Genomic DNA, 20,067 nt, shown 5'->3' with positions numbered 1-20,067 from the left:
ACAGGGGAAAATCTCACAGATAAAATAAAGATGACTTTTCCTCAGTAAAGAGATAGTAAGACAGAAGCAACAGAAGAACAAGAAAGGGATAAAGGTGAGAATGAATCAAGTAATGATGCAGGGCATCTAGGGTGTATAGGGAAGAAATGGAAAACAGAAGATGAATGACATACTGTTAGCAAAAGGGAAGGTGAAAACCTGAAGATCTTCATGAATGCCATGACAGGATTAGAGAGAGCAAGGGAATAAGCCAAATGGAAAAAGAGGAGACAGTGGGTTGGGATCAGGGCCATTCATATTTTCAGAGGCAAGGTAGTCCTGACCAAAAATCAGATATGTGAAGTGGTCACGGGAATAAGTAACAGAAATAGAGTAGGTGTGAAGGTCACTGGGATTAAAGAATTCAAGGAACTATGAGGACAGAGAATTAGATAATTCATCCACATGACTTTTGACGTTGCCTAGGATTACACTGCTTTCCAGAGCCCCAGTTCTACCTTTCAGATCAGTTGCAGTAGACCAATATACTCAGGGCTAGAGCATCACCACCCACTGCACAGCATTTATTTCTATAAATGCTCTCTCCACCTCACCCTCCCAATTTGTTGCACTCAGGCAAAACACAGTCACACAGGACCACTGGAATTGGCAGTAGCATAGTTAGAAATAGCAGTGGTCTAGTTCCCAGCTGCTTCAATCCACTGTTGCTTCATCCCCAAATCCCGTAGGAGAAGAAAAATGTACGGGCTAACAAGTGACAGGGAACAATCTTTCCCAGAGTGGTGTTATTTTATACACTGTTCATTCGGCCAAGAACTATCACTTTAGTGTATAAAGCACAAAGCCATGCATCGTGGAGAACATAATATGGAGTATAAAGGAAGAAGTGAGAGTTTCTCCTTCCACACACCCCCAATACCATGACTGTTTGGTGTTATTCCCTCCCAGACCCTTTACATGCATATAAGAAGCCATATTCAAATATTGTTTTTATTATTTTTTCTTTCTTTCTTAAATAAAAATTGGACCATACTATATACATATTAGTCTGAGACATGCTTTTTACAATTAGCCAAATATTTTCCAATATATAGACAATGTCAGTATAGGTCCTCTGGGACAAAAGTGCAAGAGGTTTCGGGTATTTTTGTCTGTTTGTTTTTGTAGAAACAAAAACATACACTCACCAAATCTATGACTATATAACATGTACCTGGGACCATATTAATCTGCTCTAGAAAAAGCACCACATCCAGCACAGCAGTTTCCATCAGGGATGCTACTCCATTGGTTTACAGTAGTCCATAACCATTCTCAAAGAACCATCCAGTTTCCACAGATGAATTCAGTGGAGATATGATGGAACCACCACCCTTAAGATACTTATAAGAATGGAAGTAATCTCTCTCAATCCCACCAGGATACCATGTTGTTTCGTATTTGTTTCAGAAGCTTATACTTGGCTTTCCCCCACTTTGACAGTTCTAACCCCATAGGCCAAGGACTTACTGTGGAATTTTCCAGATGCCAACTGCCAAGTATGTAAATCCCAGTTATACACTCAAGGACCAGAGAAATTATTCTATCCCTAGGACTCTCCTAATGGGAAATGTTTGTTCCAGCACCCCCAACTGGGCTGGCTGATGGGTAGCCTGTGAAAGGCTAAGGGGGAGGAAGCAGTACTGGGTAGGGAAAGTTTTTAGATTGTGGTGCATATATGGCACTTGTGAAAGAAAAGGGGACATGGGAAGCAGAACTGAGCAGGGACAGACTCAGACCATGATGTAAGTCTGACAAAACCACGGCCAACCCTGAGAGGTCCTCAGAGCAAAGGATTCCCATTAGCAAAGTCCCACATTGAGGAGAAATGGCCAGCCCTAGGTGCTTATCCGTCACAGGGGCTTACAGGGGAAAAGTGTAGCGTTGATTCCTATACTATGTGGATCCCAAAGGTGCTGCAGCTGAATGCTGTCAGCTAACTGCACACCTTGCAACTAATAGCAAGTATTTTAGTTCATGGGTGTTATTTATTTATCCATTCCCCCATGAGTAAACAAGTTGATTTGTTTTCAAATTTTTGTTCTTACAGGTAAACTGCAATGAACAATCTTGTACATTAATCTTTATGCTCTCTGTTAGTAAAACTGTAGGATAAGTTTCTAGAAGTGGAATGGCTGAAACAGAGGTAACTCTCCTTAAAATTTTTATAGATTCTGCCAATTGCCTTCCAAAAAATATTGCCAATTTTACACTTCCACAAATAGCACAGGAGAGCATTCATTTCCCCAGGACTTGCCAACATCAGATGTTATCAGCATTTTTTATTTGCCAGCCTGACGGTAGAACAATGATGTCTTATTATCTTATTACTTTTTTTTTTTTGGTACGCGGGCCTCTCACTGTTGTGGCTTCTCCCGTTGCGGGGCACAGGCTCCGGACGCGCAGGCTCCGGACGCGCAGGCTCCGGACGCGCAGGCTCCGGACGCGCAGGCTCAGCGGCCATGGCTCACGGGCCCAGCCGCTCCGCGGCATGTGGGATCTTCCCGGACCGGGGCGCAAACCTGTGTCCCCTGCATTGGCAGGCGGACTCTCAACCACTGCGCCACCAGGGAAGCCCTATCTTATGACTTTTTATTTTCCTACTCATTCATTAGTCTCAGAATGTTTCCACATGTCTGTTTTTTTTTCTTTAGTTAATTTTTTATTTCCTTTGCTCACCTTCTCTTATTTTTTTGTAAATGCAAACATTAAACACAACTGAGAAGTTTCTGGGGGGAAATGAACTCTAAGCCTGTATTTGGAGCTAAGGCAAAATTCTTGTTTTCCAGTGTAAAGTCAAGATGTGTTAGCTTCACGATTCACTTGCTTTTTTTCGGATAACATTGGAGCTACAGATGGAAAGAAAAAAAAAAGAGTAATAAGAACACTTTTGCTTCTGTGTTGCTTTAGTTAAGGGAGGGATTTTGACCTTGATAAGTGTAGGGAGGCCAAGAATGAAACCAAGGGCTGCTCCAGAAGGAAATACTGTGCACAGAAAAAAGTGAGACATGGCTGTAGGCTAATAGTAGAGGGGAGCCCTGTGTAAAGAAAGTGGGGAGAGGCTCTTACTCACCTACCTTCACTTCTCTGCAGTGGCTTAATAGCCTTTGAGTTCTCATCTTCCCTTCACCAGTAATTACAGCCGCGCCTGTGGTTTCCCGTTAAAGTGTTCCCAAATTCATCATTTGTGTTCCTCCCTCCTCAGTCAACCTATCCTTTCCTCCTGACCCTTCTGACTTCTTGCTTCTATTGCTGAAATCACCCCCTCCCAGTAGCACAGGCTTAGAACATCAGAGAACGGTGTTTTCATTCTTCCTTCTCAGATTTGACAGAGCCTAGAGATTTTACCAACAAATGGCCCTTTTCATTTCCTTTCTCCATTGCCCCAATATCTTTCCTCTTTACCTGTGGACTTCTATTTTACCTTTATAACTCAGATGTGTCACCTCTTCTAGGAAAGTCTTTGCTGACTGCTTGCTCTTCCCCCAACTCCCAACACACACTTTATATGCATCAGGCTATTTTTTTCTTTAGATTCAGTAAGTCCCCTACATATGAATCTTCAAGTTGCAAACTTTCAAAGATGCAAATGTGCGTTCACATGTCCAATCACGTCAGGTGTGAGTGAAACTGCAGCTTGCCCTCTGTCTCCTGTTGCTGACAATCCTTCAGCTCTGCCATCTCCCACGTCCTTTCCCTCTTCCAGTCAGTAACTCTTCTTGCCTGTTCACTCGATACCAGCCCCTGTATGCCAGCTGCTGTACTGTACTACTGTACTTTTCAAGGTACTGTACTGTAAGATTGAAACTTTTATTTTTGGGGTTTATGTTATTTGTGTGAAAAGTATTATAAACCTATTACAGTACAGTACTATATAGATGATTGTGTTAGTTGGGTACCTAGGTAACTTTTTTGGACTTACGAACAAATTGGACTTACGAACATGCTCTTAGAACGGTACTCGTTCGTATGTAGGGGACTTACTGTATTTACATGTCTTTCTCTAATCCTTGAAGAAAGGAACTATGCCATTTTCATTTTTATGTCCCCAGCACCTATCATAGTGCCTGGTACATAATAGGTGGTCAGTGAAGTTTAGTTGCATTGAATTGTTTAGCTGCTAACAAATTTGTGCAGGGAGCTCATTGCTTGTTGCCTAAAAGACTTCAACAGTTCCATGTTGCCTACTCCAGGAATAGCAAAGTCCTCATACCAGCATTTAAGGCTTTCATGATATAACCCAATGTTGCATTTCCTCCCCACTTTGGTAAACTAGTCATTATTTCTCTACTATATCCTTAGCTTGTACATCTGTGCTTTTTCTCTGGCTTAGACATCCTTCCACATTGTCTACCAGTAATTTGCCAAAAACTTCCTCATCTTTCTAAGGTTGTCTCAAAAGCCAACCCTCAGAGAAAGCATTCCCTGACCTCCAACATAGCTCTTCCTCCAAACACGCCTGAGCCCTGTTAGCATCACCACCAGCTTGACACATTGATCAAATCTCTTTTATGAACTGTTTTCTAGTGCATTGATTGTAATTTTTTTGCTTTGGGGATTAAACAGAAGTCCCATAAATTAAAAAAAAATTGACCATTGTTTTCTATCACCCACTATTAGTATGCGATACTTGAGAGAAAATGGTTTTGCACCCACCAATGCATCCAGTCCAACTCCTGATACCTAGTATCCTCTAAAAGCACCAGTTATAAGAAACATCAGAGACCAAATACTGATTGAGGCCTTGCTTTCCTCAATCTCTTCACCAACATGCTTTCACCAATATTCCCTTCTCATGCCCCAATGGAAGGCTGCTCCACCTCTTATAATTGTTACTTTCTCAGAGAGACATTCCTTGCCCACAAATCTAAGGTAGTTACAGCCAACTATATTCTTCATATGAATTTTCTTCATAACCCTCATTGTCCATTTGCTTTTGTAATGCCTGTTTCCCCCACAAGTCTAAAACTTCCATGAGGGAACAGATCATGTCTATTTTGTTCTGTGTTGAAATAGCCATTTCTTAAAAAATCATTTGTCTGTTATATACTTTGAAAGTATTTTCTCCAAGTATGCTGTTCATTTTTTTAACTTTAAATATTCTGTAGTCAAATCTGTTCACCTTTCCATCATGGCTTCTGAAGTTCCTGTTTTGTGTGTGTGTGTGTGTGTGTGTGTGTGTGTGTGTGTGTGTGTGTGTGTGTGTGTGTGTGTGTGTGTGTGTGTGTGTGTGTGTGTGTGTGTGTGTGTATATACATACATACATACATATATATATATATATATTTTTTTTTCTTTTGCAGTACGCGGGCCTCTCACTGCTGTGGCCTCTCCCATTGCAGAGCACAGGCTCCGGATACGCAGGCTCAGCGGCCATGGCTCACGGGCCCAGCCGCTCCACGGCATGTGGGGTCCTCCGGGACCGGGGCACGAACCCGTGTACCCCGCATCAGCAGGCAGACTCTCAACCACTGCGCCACCAGGGAAGCCCCCCGTTATGTATCTTTTTAGTTGCTTCCTTGGAATATGCTCCTAGAGGTGGAAAAGTTGAATGGGCTTCTCCTTAGGTCTTGATGCATTTTGTTCCATTGGACATATGCCCAGTCCTTTGGCAAAAGTGTGACTTGCACTCTTGAAGCTCTACCCTTTACTCAAATGAATGTGCAGATTTGTCCATATCCATTGCTCCTAAGTAATTCCCTTTCCTTTACTTTTATAGCAACTGGATCACCTCCAAGTTCTGAGGTCAGCCTGAGAATAGAAATGAAACTCTCTTTCCAGGTCACATTCTAATCACGGTAATACACAGCACCTTAGCCAACTGGGTACACAACCTGATCTGTCTATCCCAGCCCAGTTACCGTAACTGTTGCCAGTTCCTGTCATAGACATATGACAGAGAAGAATGTAACGTACTGTGAGAATAACCTGGTAAATATTGTTGGATGGGATGACATGCATACAAGTTTGGTGACCTCGGTTCACATTTAGCCCTTAGCCATCTCTATGAATGTCATATGGCTTCACCTGATCTTTAATCACCCCACCACACATACGGGAGCACTGCGGGGGGGAAGTCAGGTCAAGTGATCAATGGGGCTTTCCTAAATTAAACCTGCTTATAATGCATCATTTCCATTGCCTTTCCTCTGCAGATTAAAGAGTCGAATTCTTTGTAATATATATTTTTGCCTATTCCAGATCCCACACGCAGGGTAAGAAAAGCAAATGAATGCTTTTCTTTTACTTCTGTTCTTAGGATATATTAAAGAAAAAGGAAGGGATTTTTTTACCTTAAATTGCTTCATCAGAGAGTTTTATTTAGTCTTTTGACTTCTTGAACATTTTTGTTGTGGTTTCATGTAGCTATGCACATATGTAAAAAAGGATTCAGAATACAAAGATATAAATCATAGTGGTATCAAAACCTATCTCCAAGTGGAGATGCAATTTGGAACTTTCCCCATGTTTCCACAACTAAGCTTGAGTAGCAACAAAGCAGAGTAGGAATCAGAAAGATGCATCAGACATGGTCCCAAACCTGATCTCTTTCAGGGGAGAGGTTCAGAAAGGGACAAAACAAGAACATAAATAGCTACAATATAATGTCATAAATGACAAAATCCATATTTGTAAGAAGGCACAGGGAGAGGCAATCAGGAAAGATATCTTGCAGCACATAGTTTGTGGTGGACATTTACTGGTATAAAATAATGTCTTAAGCAAAGATTTGGATAAAGCACGTTTCATACAGGAGGACAGAGTGAGCAAATTCTCTGGAGAAAAAAAGTCAAACTGACAAATTAGTCCCTTTTAAATCTTGTTTTTAATTAAAAGAGTTAAGCCTAATGGAGGGAATGTATTACCGGAAGGAAACAAACTGATGGCTTTTTATCGCCACAAGAAAAAGTAAACGTACTTTGGGCTGCTCAAGTCCCCGCAAAAGGAACTTCCAGTTCCCGACTTGCGCTATTCATCGACGGAGAAAACGCTGTAAGGACTCTAGGCTGTTTATTCTTTTCGCTGTCCAATGGCAGAGAAGCCCATACTTCTGCACGCAGCTGATTAGCTACTGTAAAAGCCCCGCTCCGAGCACGAACCAATGACATCTCCGAGCCAAGATTCTTGGAAACAGCTTCTGGCTTGGAATGCGTGACATTGAGACAGCCTCTTGCTTGTAAACAAGGTCGAGTCTGGGCTGGCCCCAGCCCACGCTGTCCGGGGTCCTGTCACAAATGGCTAATCTTGAGCCCACGTACCTCCTGACGGCCGCTTTGGCTTCCTGCTGTCCCCTTACCCCTCACAGCTTCGGGTGCCAGGCCTCCGCGTCCTGGAGGCGGGGCCCAAAGTTCTTTATCTGAGCTGACGGGGCACGGCTCCAAGCTCAGGAAGCTCTCCAAGTTCCAGTGGCTCCTCCCGGTTAGAGCTTCGCGGGCGGGGGATGTGGGGGGGGGGTGCAGGGAAACAAATAAAACCTCGGGAGGCGGCGGGTGGTGACAGGATACGAACTTGAGTCTCAAGCTACCTACTGCTCCATCGACTCACTGCCCGATTCCTCCACCGCGAAGCACCCCCGAACCTCAGCCCAGGCCGGGGAGCACGAGCCTGCCAGCCACCTGCTCTCCCCGTCCGAACGCGCCCTGCCCCTTCTAAGGCCCCAGGTCCTGCTCCCCGCAGCCTTCACCCCACACACCAGCCCCAGCTCGTGCCAGGACGGTGGTCATCAAGATGAAGGCGGCACGCTTCGTGATGCGCAGCGCCGGCTCCCTGGTACCCCGCGAGGTCGAGCATTTCTCGCGCTACAGCCCGTCCCCCCTGTCCATGAAGCAGCTGCTGGACTTCGGTGAGCGGGGACGTAGGGCCCGGGCGGGGACTGGGGAGCTGCCTTAACTTTCAGACCCGGTGTAGGGAGGGCTGGACTCATTACTTAAAACACCTGGGGTGCGCTTTCCTGCTGAACCCTGGAACCGCGAAGCCAGCACACCTTGCCTTTCTTAGATTTGCCTTCTCTCTGACAGTTTGTGCCTGCAGGTCAAGGCCACTTGCCGCCCCGCTGATGCTGGTTGGTTTGAGCTCATCTTTCCTATTCTGTTTCTATTTCCTTTCTATTCCAAAGTGTTCAGTCAAAAGTTTTTGCTTTCAGTCACCATTTAACAATGAACTGGAAACTTCATCCCCTCCTTCACTGCATAGTACTTCTTGGAGAAGATTCCTAATATTATAAAGTAGCTTTGAATTAACCGAGATTTTATCCTTTAGCCACCCTCCACCCCTCCACAGGGTTCATCTCTCTGCATTCCTAACATTTCCTAACAAAGATTTGTCTCTTTAGCTTTAACGTTATCTATATATTTGCATTACTGCTGAAAATATTTACAAACTTTCTGCACAAATCTTATAAAGAAAATTTCAAGGATTTAAATGTGGTATTATTTATCACTAGTCTGGAAACATTAGGACTCCCACCCCTACCCTTTTCCCTTCACTACAGTTTCATATCTAGAACTCTGCAAAGGATGTTGTCTCCCTGACATTGTGATTTGACTAAATCCTGCATTCTTTTATGAATACTAAGAGCCTTGGGATATTATGACTTCTTGGAAGTGAATCCTCATCAAAAAGAGAAAACAATAATTCTCATATTTGGTCACTTTTTAAAAAAGAAAGAAAGAAAAAGACAATAAAGAAGAAGATGCTTACTCCTGAATTATCTACAAGCAGTTACCCAACTGAGAGTTAAATATCATTTTGTAATATATATATGTGTGTTCAATATTGGAGAGTTAATGCTACTCAAATATATAATTTAGATATACTTTTTTCCAAAAACTTATTACAGGTTCAGAAAACGCATGTGAAAGAACCTCTTTTGTGTTTTTGAGACAAGAGTTGCCTGTGAGGCTAGCCAATATCCTGAAGGAAATTTATATCCTCCCTGAAGGATTAGTAAATACCTCTTCAGTGCAACTAGTTAAAAGCTGGTAAGTGGTGAACCATTCTGAAACAATCTCTAGTTTTAAGATAGTTATCTGAGTATGAATTCTTACAATATATTAACATCGTAATTGGAAAACAGGTGGTCTGAAGCTTAAATACTTTGAAAGATGTATTTTCTATTAATTTAGGGTAAGTTATCATAAGGGCAGTTATAAAGCTATAAACAGACATTTTTACCCTGAAAGAGTAGATACTTTCACAATATAATTTTAGAAGGCAATATGAAAAATAATTGACAGTTACAATATTAGTTTGTGTTTAAAATAATAAAAGACAGTTTGATATTGCAAAAAGAATCCTGTCCTAGAAATAGATACAAATGACTATTACTTATAGAGGGCCTAATCTTTGTTACTTACAAACCAATTAAGAAAGCAGGCCCAGGATCAAATCATGCCTTCCTCTTTTCCTAGTTGTGGAATCCTTGCCTAGTGTCTTATCTCTAGGCCTCAATTCCCCCATCTATTATTGAGGAGAATAAAGTATATGTCTCAAAGGGATATCTGAGTGTAATTAAATGAGGTAATCCATTTTAAAAGCACTTAGAACAGTACCAGGCACACAGCCAGCACTCAGTGTCAGTAATTATCTCCTTTTGCAAATAAGGATACTGACTTAGAGAGGGTAGGTAAACCAAAGGAGCAGATTTTCAGAGAACAGAGCCAGGTTATGCACTGAGGCAGATATGCACCAGACCTTCACCCTAACCCACTGACTGTACAACTTTTTGTTTGTTGATTTAAGAAATATATGTATTATGCGCCCATTAAACAATTGCAGTCTGAAACATATTCAATCCATAGTATTTACTGCTGCTTTCAAGACTTCTATTCACCTATGAATGAATACAGGAGAAAAAAAATATGAAGCCTTTCTGTAGAAGTAATTTCTAAATGCTTTTGCTATAAAAATAAAGACATTTGACAAACAAAACAGAAAACTGAATAGTGATCTAGGATAGTTAAACAGATTTTAAGTTAGCAAGTTGAGGATTAAATTTGTAGCTTTCTTTTTTCTAAGACATATGTTTTCCAAATGTCTTGGAGGAAAGTTTTAATTTTAAACATAATACGTTCTCTCTTCAAATCATTTGGAAAAAAGCAATCTGTTTTCAGCCACTTGTAAGTGACTATTCAATTTTAAAACTTAAAGCCCACCTGTCGCTTTACAGGTATATTCAGAGCCTGATGGAGTTGGTGGAATTCCACGAGAAAAGCCCAAAGGACCAGAAAACATTATCAGAGTAAGTTTTATGCATTAGAATAAGTGTCTAAAACTTTGACTATTTCTAAACATCAGATTTTTTTCAGACCTCACTTAAAGGATAATTTATAATAGTATCCTGAATAATAAATAACTACCCCCTTACAAATGACAAGTTTCGGCTTGTTGGTTTTCTTTAAAAGCAATAGAGAATTATGGCATTGGAAATGATGCTGAGGATAAAAAGTGTAGAGGACTTTTTAAAAGAAGGAAATCTATTTTTACTCTAAATTTAGTATGATGATTAGATTTGTAGAAGGATTTACTGTTACATAATATCAATGCATGTTGGTGTCATTGTAGAGTACACATTTTCTTTCAGAGTAATTGACAGTCTCTAGCTATAAGAATGAGAAATAAGACTCTTTTCTAAATCTTACAAGAAATTTGAAGTTTTTTTCACAGTGGCATTCTAGAGCCATCTTAAATAGTACTGATTTTTTAAATTATTTTTTGAAAGAGAAAGCTTAGTGAACAACTGGAGTGAACCTACCACTCACAGAGCTGATATTTTACATGTAAGCTAGAAGCAAAATAAATCTGTTTGTGAAGCTATCTCCTCTACTGTAGTCAAAGAATCTGTAGCGAGAGTCTTAATAAAGCTTCATCCAAACGTTGTATGATTTGATTTGTTTGGATGGGTACTTGAGAAAGGCTTTACCTTCTTTGACGTAATCTAAGAAATATAAATTAATGAAACTTATTTGAACTTCTACTAACCATGAATCTGTTTTGGCTTAGTTTTGTAGATACTCTCATCGAAGTTCGAAATAGACACCATAATGTAGTTCCTACAATGGCACAGGGAATCCTAGAGTATAAAGATGCCTGTACAGTTGACCCAGCCACCAATCAAAATCTTCAGTATTTCTTGGATCGATTTTACATGAACCGTATTTCTACCCGGATGCTGATGAACCAGCACAGTAAGTTAGTTCATCATGGTCATGATATATAGAGATGGGTGTAGAATACAAGCCATACTCTAAGCAGATATTTCACTACTTGGTGGATCACGTTCTTTCTCAGAGGTAGTTCTAATCATTATTATCCTAATTTTTATAACAATATTCTTTGTTTTTATTTTTCAACAGTCCTTATATTTAGTGACTTACAGACAGGAAACCCAAGCCACATTGGAAGCATTGATCCAAACTGTGATGTGGCAGCAGTGGTCCAAGGTAATTTCTAGGTTTCTGCATTTCCCTTATTGAAAATGTACATTATCTGATTGACACATCTACTGTTGAGGTGACTCTGAGTGAATTACTATTCAGAGTGCTCCGTTTATGTCTTTATAAATACTGTAATGAAGGTCCTTTGTTTTTGAGAGTCAAGTGCTTAAATATTCACTTATAATATTATAAAAAATCTAAACGTCAATAGCTAATGTGCCATATTCTCACAGATTATAGTTGACATCTGACGTGCACATATTCCTATAGCAACAGCTATAACTTAAGCACTGTGTTCATTTTTTCTTCAATAAAATATTAAAAATTAATTTTTCCATACACATAAACTTGTACTCTAATGAATATTTTGGATTAAGGGTAGTGTATACACTGAAGATCACTTGAAAATTTTACTTGGCATAAATTCACTTAATCATTATGGAAAAAAACCCTTCCATTCCAGATGCCTTTGAGTGTTCCAAGATGCTTTGTAATCAGTATTATTTAACATCTCCAGAATTAAAGCTCACACAAGTGAATGGTAAGCTATAAATTAAATATATTTTTATCTATGGAAAATTCAGTGTTCTCCCAGTATGATTACTTCTTGTAAATACAAAGCAATGTCTGTGTTCCTTTTCTGCCTTCTGAACTTGCCTAGAATTTGTACACATTTTTTTTTGAAGCCAAGGTTCTCTTTATCTCAACTGGAAAGTTCCAATTGAGTATATTCAGTTGCTAATGAAAATTCATAAAGAAGAATGGTTTGAACAGATAATTTAGGATTTAGAGTAGCAGCTAAGTTTCAATATCTTTGATCAAAGAAAGACTGCTTACTACAGAATACAGGAATAAGGAGGTCAGATTTGGAGGAACCACTTGGTAGTGGAGATATGCTCCTAAAGAGGTTACTTATCAGATCTGAAAACAAAAACACTTTAAATTGCACTGTAAGAAAAAAGCCAGTCATAGAAGGACAAATACTTGTGATTGCACTTATATGAGGTATCAAAAATAGTCAAGCTCATAGAAGCGGAGAGTAGAATGGTGGTTGCCAGAGGCTGAAGGAAGCAGGGAGATGGGGAGTTGCTGTTCAGTGGGTATAAAATTTCAGTTATGCAAGATGAGTAAGTTCTAGAGATCTGCTGTATAACACCATTCCTACAGTTAACAATACTATATTGTACACTTAAATATTTAAGAAGGTAGATGTCATGTTAAATGTTCTTACCAATTTTTTTTTTTTAATTTTCACTATAAGTATATATCACTGCTTTGGAAGCAGAGCATACTTCAATAGCTTCAACTCTAGGGTACCTAAAAGGATAAGGTCTTCCCACACTGAATGAAGTAATTACAGGATGAATGCAAGGCACTATTTTTATCTTATCCCATAGCTGCTTCTCAAAGCAAGACAGTACACTGAAATTGGAATAGCTTCCTTTCAACTCAAAGTAAACATCTTTTTCAAGTAATAGTTATACAGGAACAATGTTTGTTGGTGGTGAGAATTAAAATCAAGTTGCTCAAATTAAGAGTAGCTTAACTCATGGATTGGGGATAGGGAAATGTAATGGATTGCTAAACCAGAAGTAGGAGTACAAATAAAGACTGAAAAATATTTTTAAGCATTAACAGCATTGTTGCATAATACTTGCAGATAAACTGCTTGAACTGTTTGATGAAATAAAGAGGGAACTGTGCCAGGCCTTGTTTTCTGATTCAAACTTTGCCAAGGCCTGGAACACCAAAGAATAATACTTTTATTTTTCTTTTCAGAGTATTATGAGGTTTTTGTTTCTATTTTCTTTAGCCTCTTGGTGAAATTTAAGCATATTTAGCCTATGGGATTTTATGTTTAGTTGATAAAAATCAAGAATAATCATTAATAATCAAGAATAATCAGTTGTGTTTACTGTTTAAAGGGAAGCTTCTAAGGTAGGACTTTAGAGTGAGGAGGATGGGGAGTATTCCAATTCTGTTTAAATCTAAAATATTAATCAAATAGATATGAAAGTTTATTTTAATGAAATATTTGTTCAGCAGTTCTAAATTAGCTTAATTTTTTCTAGGAAAATTTCCAGGCCAACCAATTCATATTGTGTATGTTTCGTCTCACCTTCATCATATGCTCTTTGAACTATTCAAGGTAACACACTTCACAATAATTGCAATTTTGTTTTTTTTAAATGTTAACTGGTTACATTTTTATTCCCTTTTTCATTCCCTACTAAACAGGAGCCTCACTATCTTCTCCCAGGCATGCTTCTGTGTCCTAACAAAAAGAAGCTACAGTTAATGTTTGAAAGGGTACATGCAGTTCCTGTAGCATCAACATGTATTTGAGAATGCACAATATGAGTCACTATATCTCAATGCTCCCTGTTCCCATTATTTTTTCAGGTGTCCAACAAAGCACTAGTCATTCATGCATTCATTAAGGGAGGTCGTGGGGTGAATGCTTCAGTGACTGAGGCCTTGTTATCTCCATCCCCATAGGCCGGTCCAACTCTAAATCCAGAGGTTCAGGTCCAGAATTACTGGAGGTGGCAGGGTCCCAACCTATGACTAGAATATACTCAAAGGACAGTCAGTTCCTTCAGTGATCTACTTTAATGTGCATATGAATCACCTGGGGGTTTTGTTAAAATTCACATTCTGATTCAGTAGGTCTGGAATTGGGCCTGAGATTAGTAACTTCTCATAAGCTAACAGGCGATGCTGCTGATCCATGGTCCACACCTTCCATAGCAAAACAGTAGGGTAGGGCTTCTCAAACGCTAGTGTGCATTAGAATCACCTAGAGAGCTTTCACAACACAGATTCTTACGCCTGTCCCAGAGATTTTGATAGTCTTGACCTGAGAATCTGCATTTCTAACAAGCTCCTAGAGGATGTGGATGTTACTGGTCTGGGACAGCCAGGTACTAAGAATCAAATCCTGTCCCAGGTTCTAAGCCCAAACTGAAACGCTGTACTTGCACCAAAAGACAGAAAAACACTTGAAGCTTTGTGATGGTTCCTAAGAGTCCCCTGGACTGGAGAGGAGGAAGTCGTCAAAAAAAGTGAAATCGGGCTTCCCTGGTGGCGCAGTGGTTGAGAGTCCGCCTGCCGACGCAGGGGACGCGGGTTCGTGCCCCGGTCTGGGAGGATCCCACGTACCGCGGATCGGCTGGGCCCGTGAGCCATGGCCGCTGGGCCTGCGCATCCGGAGCCTGTGCTCTGCAGCAGGAGAGGCCACAACAGTGAGAGGCCCGCGTACCGCAGAAAAAAAAAAAAAAAGTGAAATCCTCTTCTAATTCTGATGTAACTCTTCCCAGAACCTACTGTTTCCTAACTTATTCTAACTTTAATGCAATGAGGTAGTGATTGTACTACAAACATTTCTCTTCAGCTAATGCTTAGAGCTTAACATTATTATACAGAAACCAGAAAGCAGATAACCTATCAGAAGAAGGGTAGAGAGGAAAATGGGTAAAATAAACCAAAACTTTATCTGTATGAGATTCATCTACTTATCTGAAAACTTGTTTGAGCTTCTTCTCTGTTAAAGGACAAAAGATGCTTTTTTGTTGATTTACTTTTAAATTGAATGGTCCAACTCATAGTTATTTTGCCATCATTGGTAAAAGTTAAGATGATAATCAAACGCAAATTGAAATTTAATTTAGAATTATTTACTATCCTTTTAAATAGTAACAACCTTTTCCCAGCAAATTTTATAAAAGCCAATAAATTGGTTCAATGATTCACTGTTATTTGTTATGTAATAGTCTTTGGTGCTTAGATGTAAAATGTAATGGAAAGTCAGAAAAGAGAAAGCCAGGAAATGGACTATAAAAACCAATTTCTACATTTAAATTAAGCTTACAAATAAGAACTTGACAGCTAGCAGAATTGTTTTTCCATTAGACATTACTCCCAGTAGCTATATTACATGGTAAATGAATATTTTTCATTATACCTCCTGCATGACACAATCATAAATGGCTATTTACAGAGCTATTTTACTACTAACTTAAAAAAATAAAATAAGAACTTTGAATTACCCTCTGTGCTACTTTCATTTTAAACATAAAAAACAGTTATTTATTGTCCCTCATCCTCCTGCCATTGAATTCCTTACGGTTTTGTTTTCTTTAGAATGCAATGAGGGCCACAGTTGAACACCAGGAAAATTGGCCTTCCCTGACACCAATTGAGGTGATCGTTGTCTTGGGAAAAGAAGATCTTACAATTAAGGTAACCATTCTCTGTTTTTCTTTTGAGTCTTTCTTAAGAGAATTTTTAAAAGAGTCAATAATAATAAAGCTCTCTGCTTTGAACAGTAGATCAAAGTCATGTACACCAGGTGACTTTTAAATGAAGGAAAGATATTTTTATATAAACAAATGCGTATTGTTTTTAATGTGTAGCTCTGATGACTGGTTTGTTTGTTTAAGATTTCAGATAGAGGAGGTGGTGTTCCCCTGAGGATCATTGACCGTCTCTTTAGTTACACGTACTCCACTGCACCAACGCCTGTGATGGATAATTCCCGGAATGCTCCTTTGGTAAGACCAATTATATGGCTAAATTCATCCCAACCACCTACTTCTAAATGTAGAGCAAGGATTACAAGGAAGTATTTAGGCAAGTTAATCAATTTAGTTAAATTGGGCATGGGGGTTATGAGAAAGCATTTTGTATTCCTATGATCATGTTCACCACTTTGTCAATAACTGATCTTTCCCTTCTAGGCTGGTTTTGGTTATGGCTTGCCGATTTCTCGTCTCTATGCCAAGTACTTTCAAGGAGATCTAAATCTCTACTCTTTGCCAGGATATGGAACTGATGCTGTCATCTACTTAAAGGTATCCTTTAAATCCAATAAAAAAAAATCATATTTCTGAAAAGACTGCATCTTTTACAGCCCTGAGTGCTACGGTCCACAGTGAATACCCAAACTGAGTTAGTGCAAATAATGACCACAAGTCATTATATTTTCTATTTGGTATGTGTAGATATATTATTTAATATTTAATATGGTAACGTATCAAAAAGGAAGTGGGCCAGGCTACTTGCCTCAGTGAACCAAAATTGTTTCCCAAGAAGTGCATTAGTTTCTGAATGAGGAGATGCTCATTTGAATTTTTTAAGGCAAATCCTATTGGCATCTTTAAGAATAGCCATACTTTTGTTTTACTTGGACTTGTGGGAAATACATATACGCTAATATTTCAGCCTAGAAAACAACTGATATCAAGATACTCAAGACCTTAAGCTGACCTTGTTAGAAATCCAGGGAGAGGAAAGCTGACTGCTCAGAAGCTATCAGTGGGGTGCCTGGCATTTCCTGTTTAAACTTTAAAATTTGGTACATGTTTTTTCCATTTCTGATAAAGCCTCAATTTATTTAAGATCACTGTCCTGATGCTGTTAATCATTTGCCAACTATTTCAAATGAAAATATATTCACAGTTATTAACAACTAAAACATTAAGCTTCTAGGCTCCCACTTTTGTGCAAGGGAAAATGGGACCATTTGCCACATGGTCTTAGAACACCTGAAATAGTTATTCATTTCTTAAATAGTAAAAATGTCTTCCAAGTATTGGAAAAGGTTAACATATTATAGATTTATAGTATCAGATTTTAATAGATCAATAGTATCAGGTTAGGACTCTCACTTTATCACACATACAAAGGTTTTGCCTGGAAAACCTATTTGCCTGTTGCTATTCAATTCTATGGCATCAGCAATATCCAAACAAGGGACATGTGTAACTATTGAACACAAATACTATTACCTGATTTATAACTGTATATATATTATTTCAGCCCCTATGGGGTGCAGATAATATTTATTTTTCAGTTTTCTTTTATACAGTGCCTAGCATACCATGGACTCTGGTGTGCTCTTATTAGTAAATCAATTAAAAGAATGTATTTGAATGTTTGAATACTTACCTCTGAATTTATTTTGAATAATCACTTCAGGTACAAATTATGTGATGAATAATTTCTTTGGCTTGATTTTTTTCTCCCCTTTCTTTCAGGCTTTATCTTCTGAGTCTATAGAGACACTCCCAGTCTTTAACAAATCAGCCTTCAAACATTATCAGACGAGCAGCGAGGCTGGTGACTGGTGTATCCCAAGCAAGGAACCAAAGAACCTGGCAAAGGAAAACGTGGCTGTGTGAGGAGGGACTCTCAGGACGCTTTAAGGGATCAAAGTGGGTCTATGCCAGTGCTGCTTCCTGAATGTTTGCGTGTGAACTCTTGTTTTCTCAAAAACAAACAACAGCAACAAAAACTCCTTGGTCAGAACACTGATGTGAAGAGGAAGAAAGCTCCTTTCTGTGACCCAGGCGAGCACAGTGCAGGACTACAGGAGTTCACGGCTGGCCAGCTCTTTATTCTCTTAACTTAGAATAATGTATGAGTTTATATCAAATCCTGGAGAAGAAATAAGCCTCAGTTTTCCATCTGTTTATCAGCAAGAATGGGAAAGAGTGAGAAGTGAAGATGTAGGCTAGCAGTTTCAATGACTGATATTTTAGGCCACTGGTTGATGTTATAAGATACTGGTATTTATGGATTATCAAGTGTCAGTGTACCAGTACTTTCCTGTCACTCGAAGGACTAGGGCTTATTTTATACTATATGATTAGAAATGTATGTAAACATACATTTCATATATATCTATGCACTCTAGAGATGAAAAGCCAGTGACCGAAATAACACTTACTTTGAATGAGGAGGAATGAGCCAACACATTTTATTCTGAGTTGCAGCCAAGGCATGGGCCTATGTAAAAACTCAGAAGAAAGCCCCTTCTGATAAATACAGTGCCTTTATTATGCTGCTTTTCCTGTTCACACCTCAAATAAGAAGTGAACACTTATTGCCAGGTGCCTTGTCTTGGTTGAATTTTAAAATACGCACTGATTTCAGGACGTTGGCGGTTGGAGGGAGAGAAGAATTACCAAAGTGATAGCAAAATCTCACCTTGCTTTGTTTATAAATGAAACAGAAGTAGATTGGAAAAACCAGTGTTAGGGAAAGAAATCATGCATTCAGAACCTAACTCAGTAGGAAGGGCTGTTCTCCACACTGCAGTGGTGGTAATCCAAAGGCATCTATTTTCTAGGCTTAAAAAGATGTATTTTTTATATATTTAATTATATTCTGTACACTTCACCAATAACATGTCCGATAAAAATTTGTAATTAACAAACAGCTCAAGAACATTAGAATTTAAATACTTCTTAGAGTATTTTTAACAAATAGCCTGCAAGTAAGAGGTTTTCATGCTATCGATGCTGATGCTTTCATTTGTGAATCATTGTGAATGAGAGCTAATGCATGAAAGCTGGAATGCATATGGAACTTTGGGGGAGTTCAAGTATAATATGCAGGTTGATGGGGCAGTCTAGCACATTCCTCTTAGAGAAGAAATGAAAAAAACAAAGGAAAGTAGGAAGGAAGGAAGGAAGGGAGGGAAGAAAGATGGGAAGGAAGGAGAGAGGGAAGCAGAAGGCAAGCATCTTGCTATATTCCCCACAAATTATTTCAAGAAATGACCCATATTATCATGGATAAATTATTTGCGAGAGAATGAATTGGTGTCTTTCAAAACAGTATGGCTTCTTTAAATGGTTCTCTCACTCTTACAAGATAATAGGCTTTTATGAGATAATAAACTCTTCTGTGTCAAATTGATGTTTTAAACCGGGATATTGAAAAAAAACTAGCACTTCCTGTTTTGTAAAATAATCAGCACTGTCTGTATGTTGAATTTAACATTTGTGTTTAATTTTCTCATGGCCTAGTGGTGTGGTGCTTCTGGTAGTGGCCGTAAAAGCCTCAAACTATTTGTTGTGGATTTCAGGTGTTATCATCACAAGTCCTGGAAGTGACTTTTCTTGATGGTGAGACTCTGGCTCATGCATTTATTGATTACACAGAACTATTTGCAATAGGTTATTTGACTTTTCAAAAATTTAAACATTTTTGCACGTAAATTCTTGTATTTACCAAAGATTAAAGCAGTTGATTAATAGTTAACTCAAACACTGTGAACTACCTTTAAAACACAAGAGAAAAAGAAATGTTGGTATCTCAATAACATCAACTGTGTAAATGGAGTTCTATAAAATAGAAATAGTCCACATTGGTATTTGTGAAATCTGTGGAAGAACTTTAGGATCCTAGTGGATGGAAACTGAATGTTCAGGCCCACTTAAATTATTAATGTATAAATTGTGTTTTTGTGTCTAGGTTATGTACAGAGAAATGTGACAATTTTTATAATAAATATTTTTTATTATAATGGTAGATGTAATCTTTTTTAAAGTTCTTTTCTCAAATTAATGGAAAGTACTAAGAAGAATTTGAGGTAAAGTTTTTCCTCACTTTACACCAAGTCTAATTTAGCTACATATGGGGTATAGCCTTTAAAAAACAAAACCTTAAAATCTTAATTTTTAAACAAAAGATACTTTATAGCATTCCAGAAATTTCTGGTTCTCCTTTGCTCTCTTGGTTATGCTCCAATAACACATAGTACAATGTGTGTTTATCTACATGAATAAATTCAAGAATTGTTTTT

The 20,067-nt window shown here is 38.7% G+C and overlaps 1 protein-coding gene across 2 annotated transcripts; it reads left to right on the top strand.

Annotated features, from left to right (window-relative positions):
* Positions 1-7,523: 7,523 nt before the first annotated feature.
* On the top strand, positions 7,524-19,793 carry PDK4 (pyruvate dehydrogenase kinase 4). Of its 2 annotated transcripts, none has more exons than XM_060157063.1 (11): positions 7,524-7,882; positions 8,879-9,020; positions 10,208-10,279; positions 11,041-11,225; positions 11,394-11,480; positions 11,938-12,015; positions 13,547-13,623; positions 15,618-15,716; positions 15,917-16,106; positions 16,214-16,327; positions 17,513-17,653. In XM_060157063.1, the coding sequence occupies exons 1-10, from the start codon at positions 7,768-7,770 to the stop codon at positions 16,306-16,308; spliced, it is 1,140 nt and encodes a 379-aa protein (XP_060013046.1). In that variant the 5' UTR covers positions 7,524-7,767; the 3' UTR covers positions 16,309-16,327; positions 17,513-17,653. The 2 variants fall into 2 exon arrangements, with proteins under 2 accessions (XP_060013046.1, XP_060013045.1); XM_060157062.1 differs by having other exon boundaries at positions 7,526-7,882; positions 15,917-16,027; positions 17,513-19,793.
* Positions 19,794-20,067: the final 274 nt, after the last annotated feature.

The sequence above is a fragment of the Lagenorhynchus albirostris genome, chromosome 8 (genome assembly GCF_949774975.1).
Source record: "Lagenorhynchus albirostris chromosome 8, mLagAlb1.1, whole genome shotgun sequence".
Classification (NCBI taxonomy): Eukaryota; Metazoa; Chordata; class Mammalia; order Artiodactyla; family Delphinidae; genus Lagenorhynchus; species Lagenorhynchus albirostris.
Note: the sequence above shows the minus strand (reverse complement) of the source record. Positions and strands in the feature narration are given on the sequence as shown.

What these genes read in the sequence shown, in the direction of transcription:
- PDK4 (XM_060157062.1), top strand. Translation starts at nt 7,768, where the DNA reads ATGAAGGCGGCACGCTTCGTGATGCGCAGCGCCGGCTCCCTGGTACCC. An exon ending in TGTGGCAGCAGTGGTCCAAG is followed by an intron (nt 11,481 to 11,937) that starts GTAATTTCTAGG and finishes CTTCCATTCCAG; the next exon opens with ATGCCTTTGAGTGTTCCAAG. An exon ending in ATGCTGTCATCTACTTAAAG is followed by an intron (nt 16,328 to 17,512) that starts GTATCCTTTAAA and finishes CCTTTCTTTCAG; the next exon opens with GCTTTATCTTCTGAGTCTAT.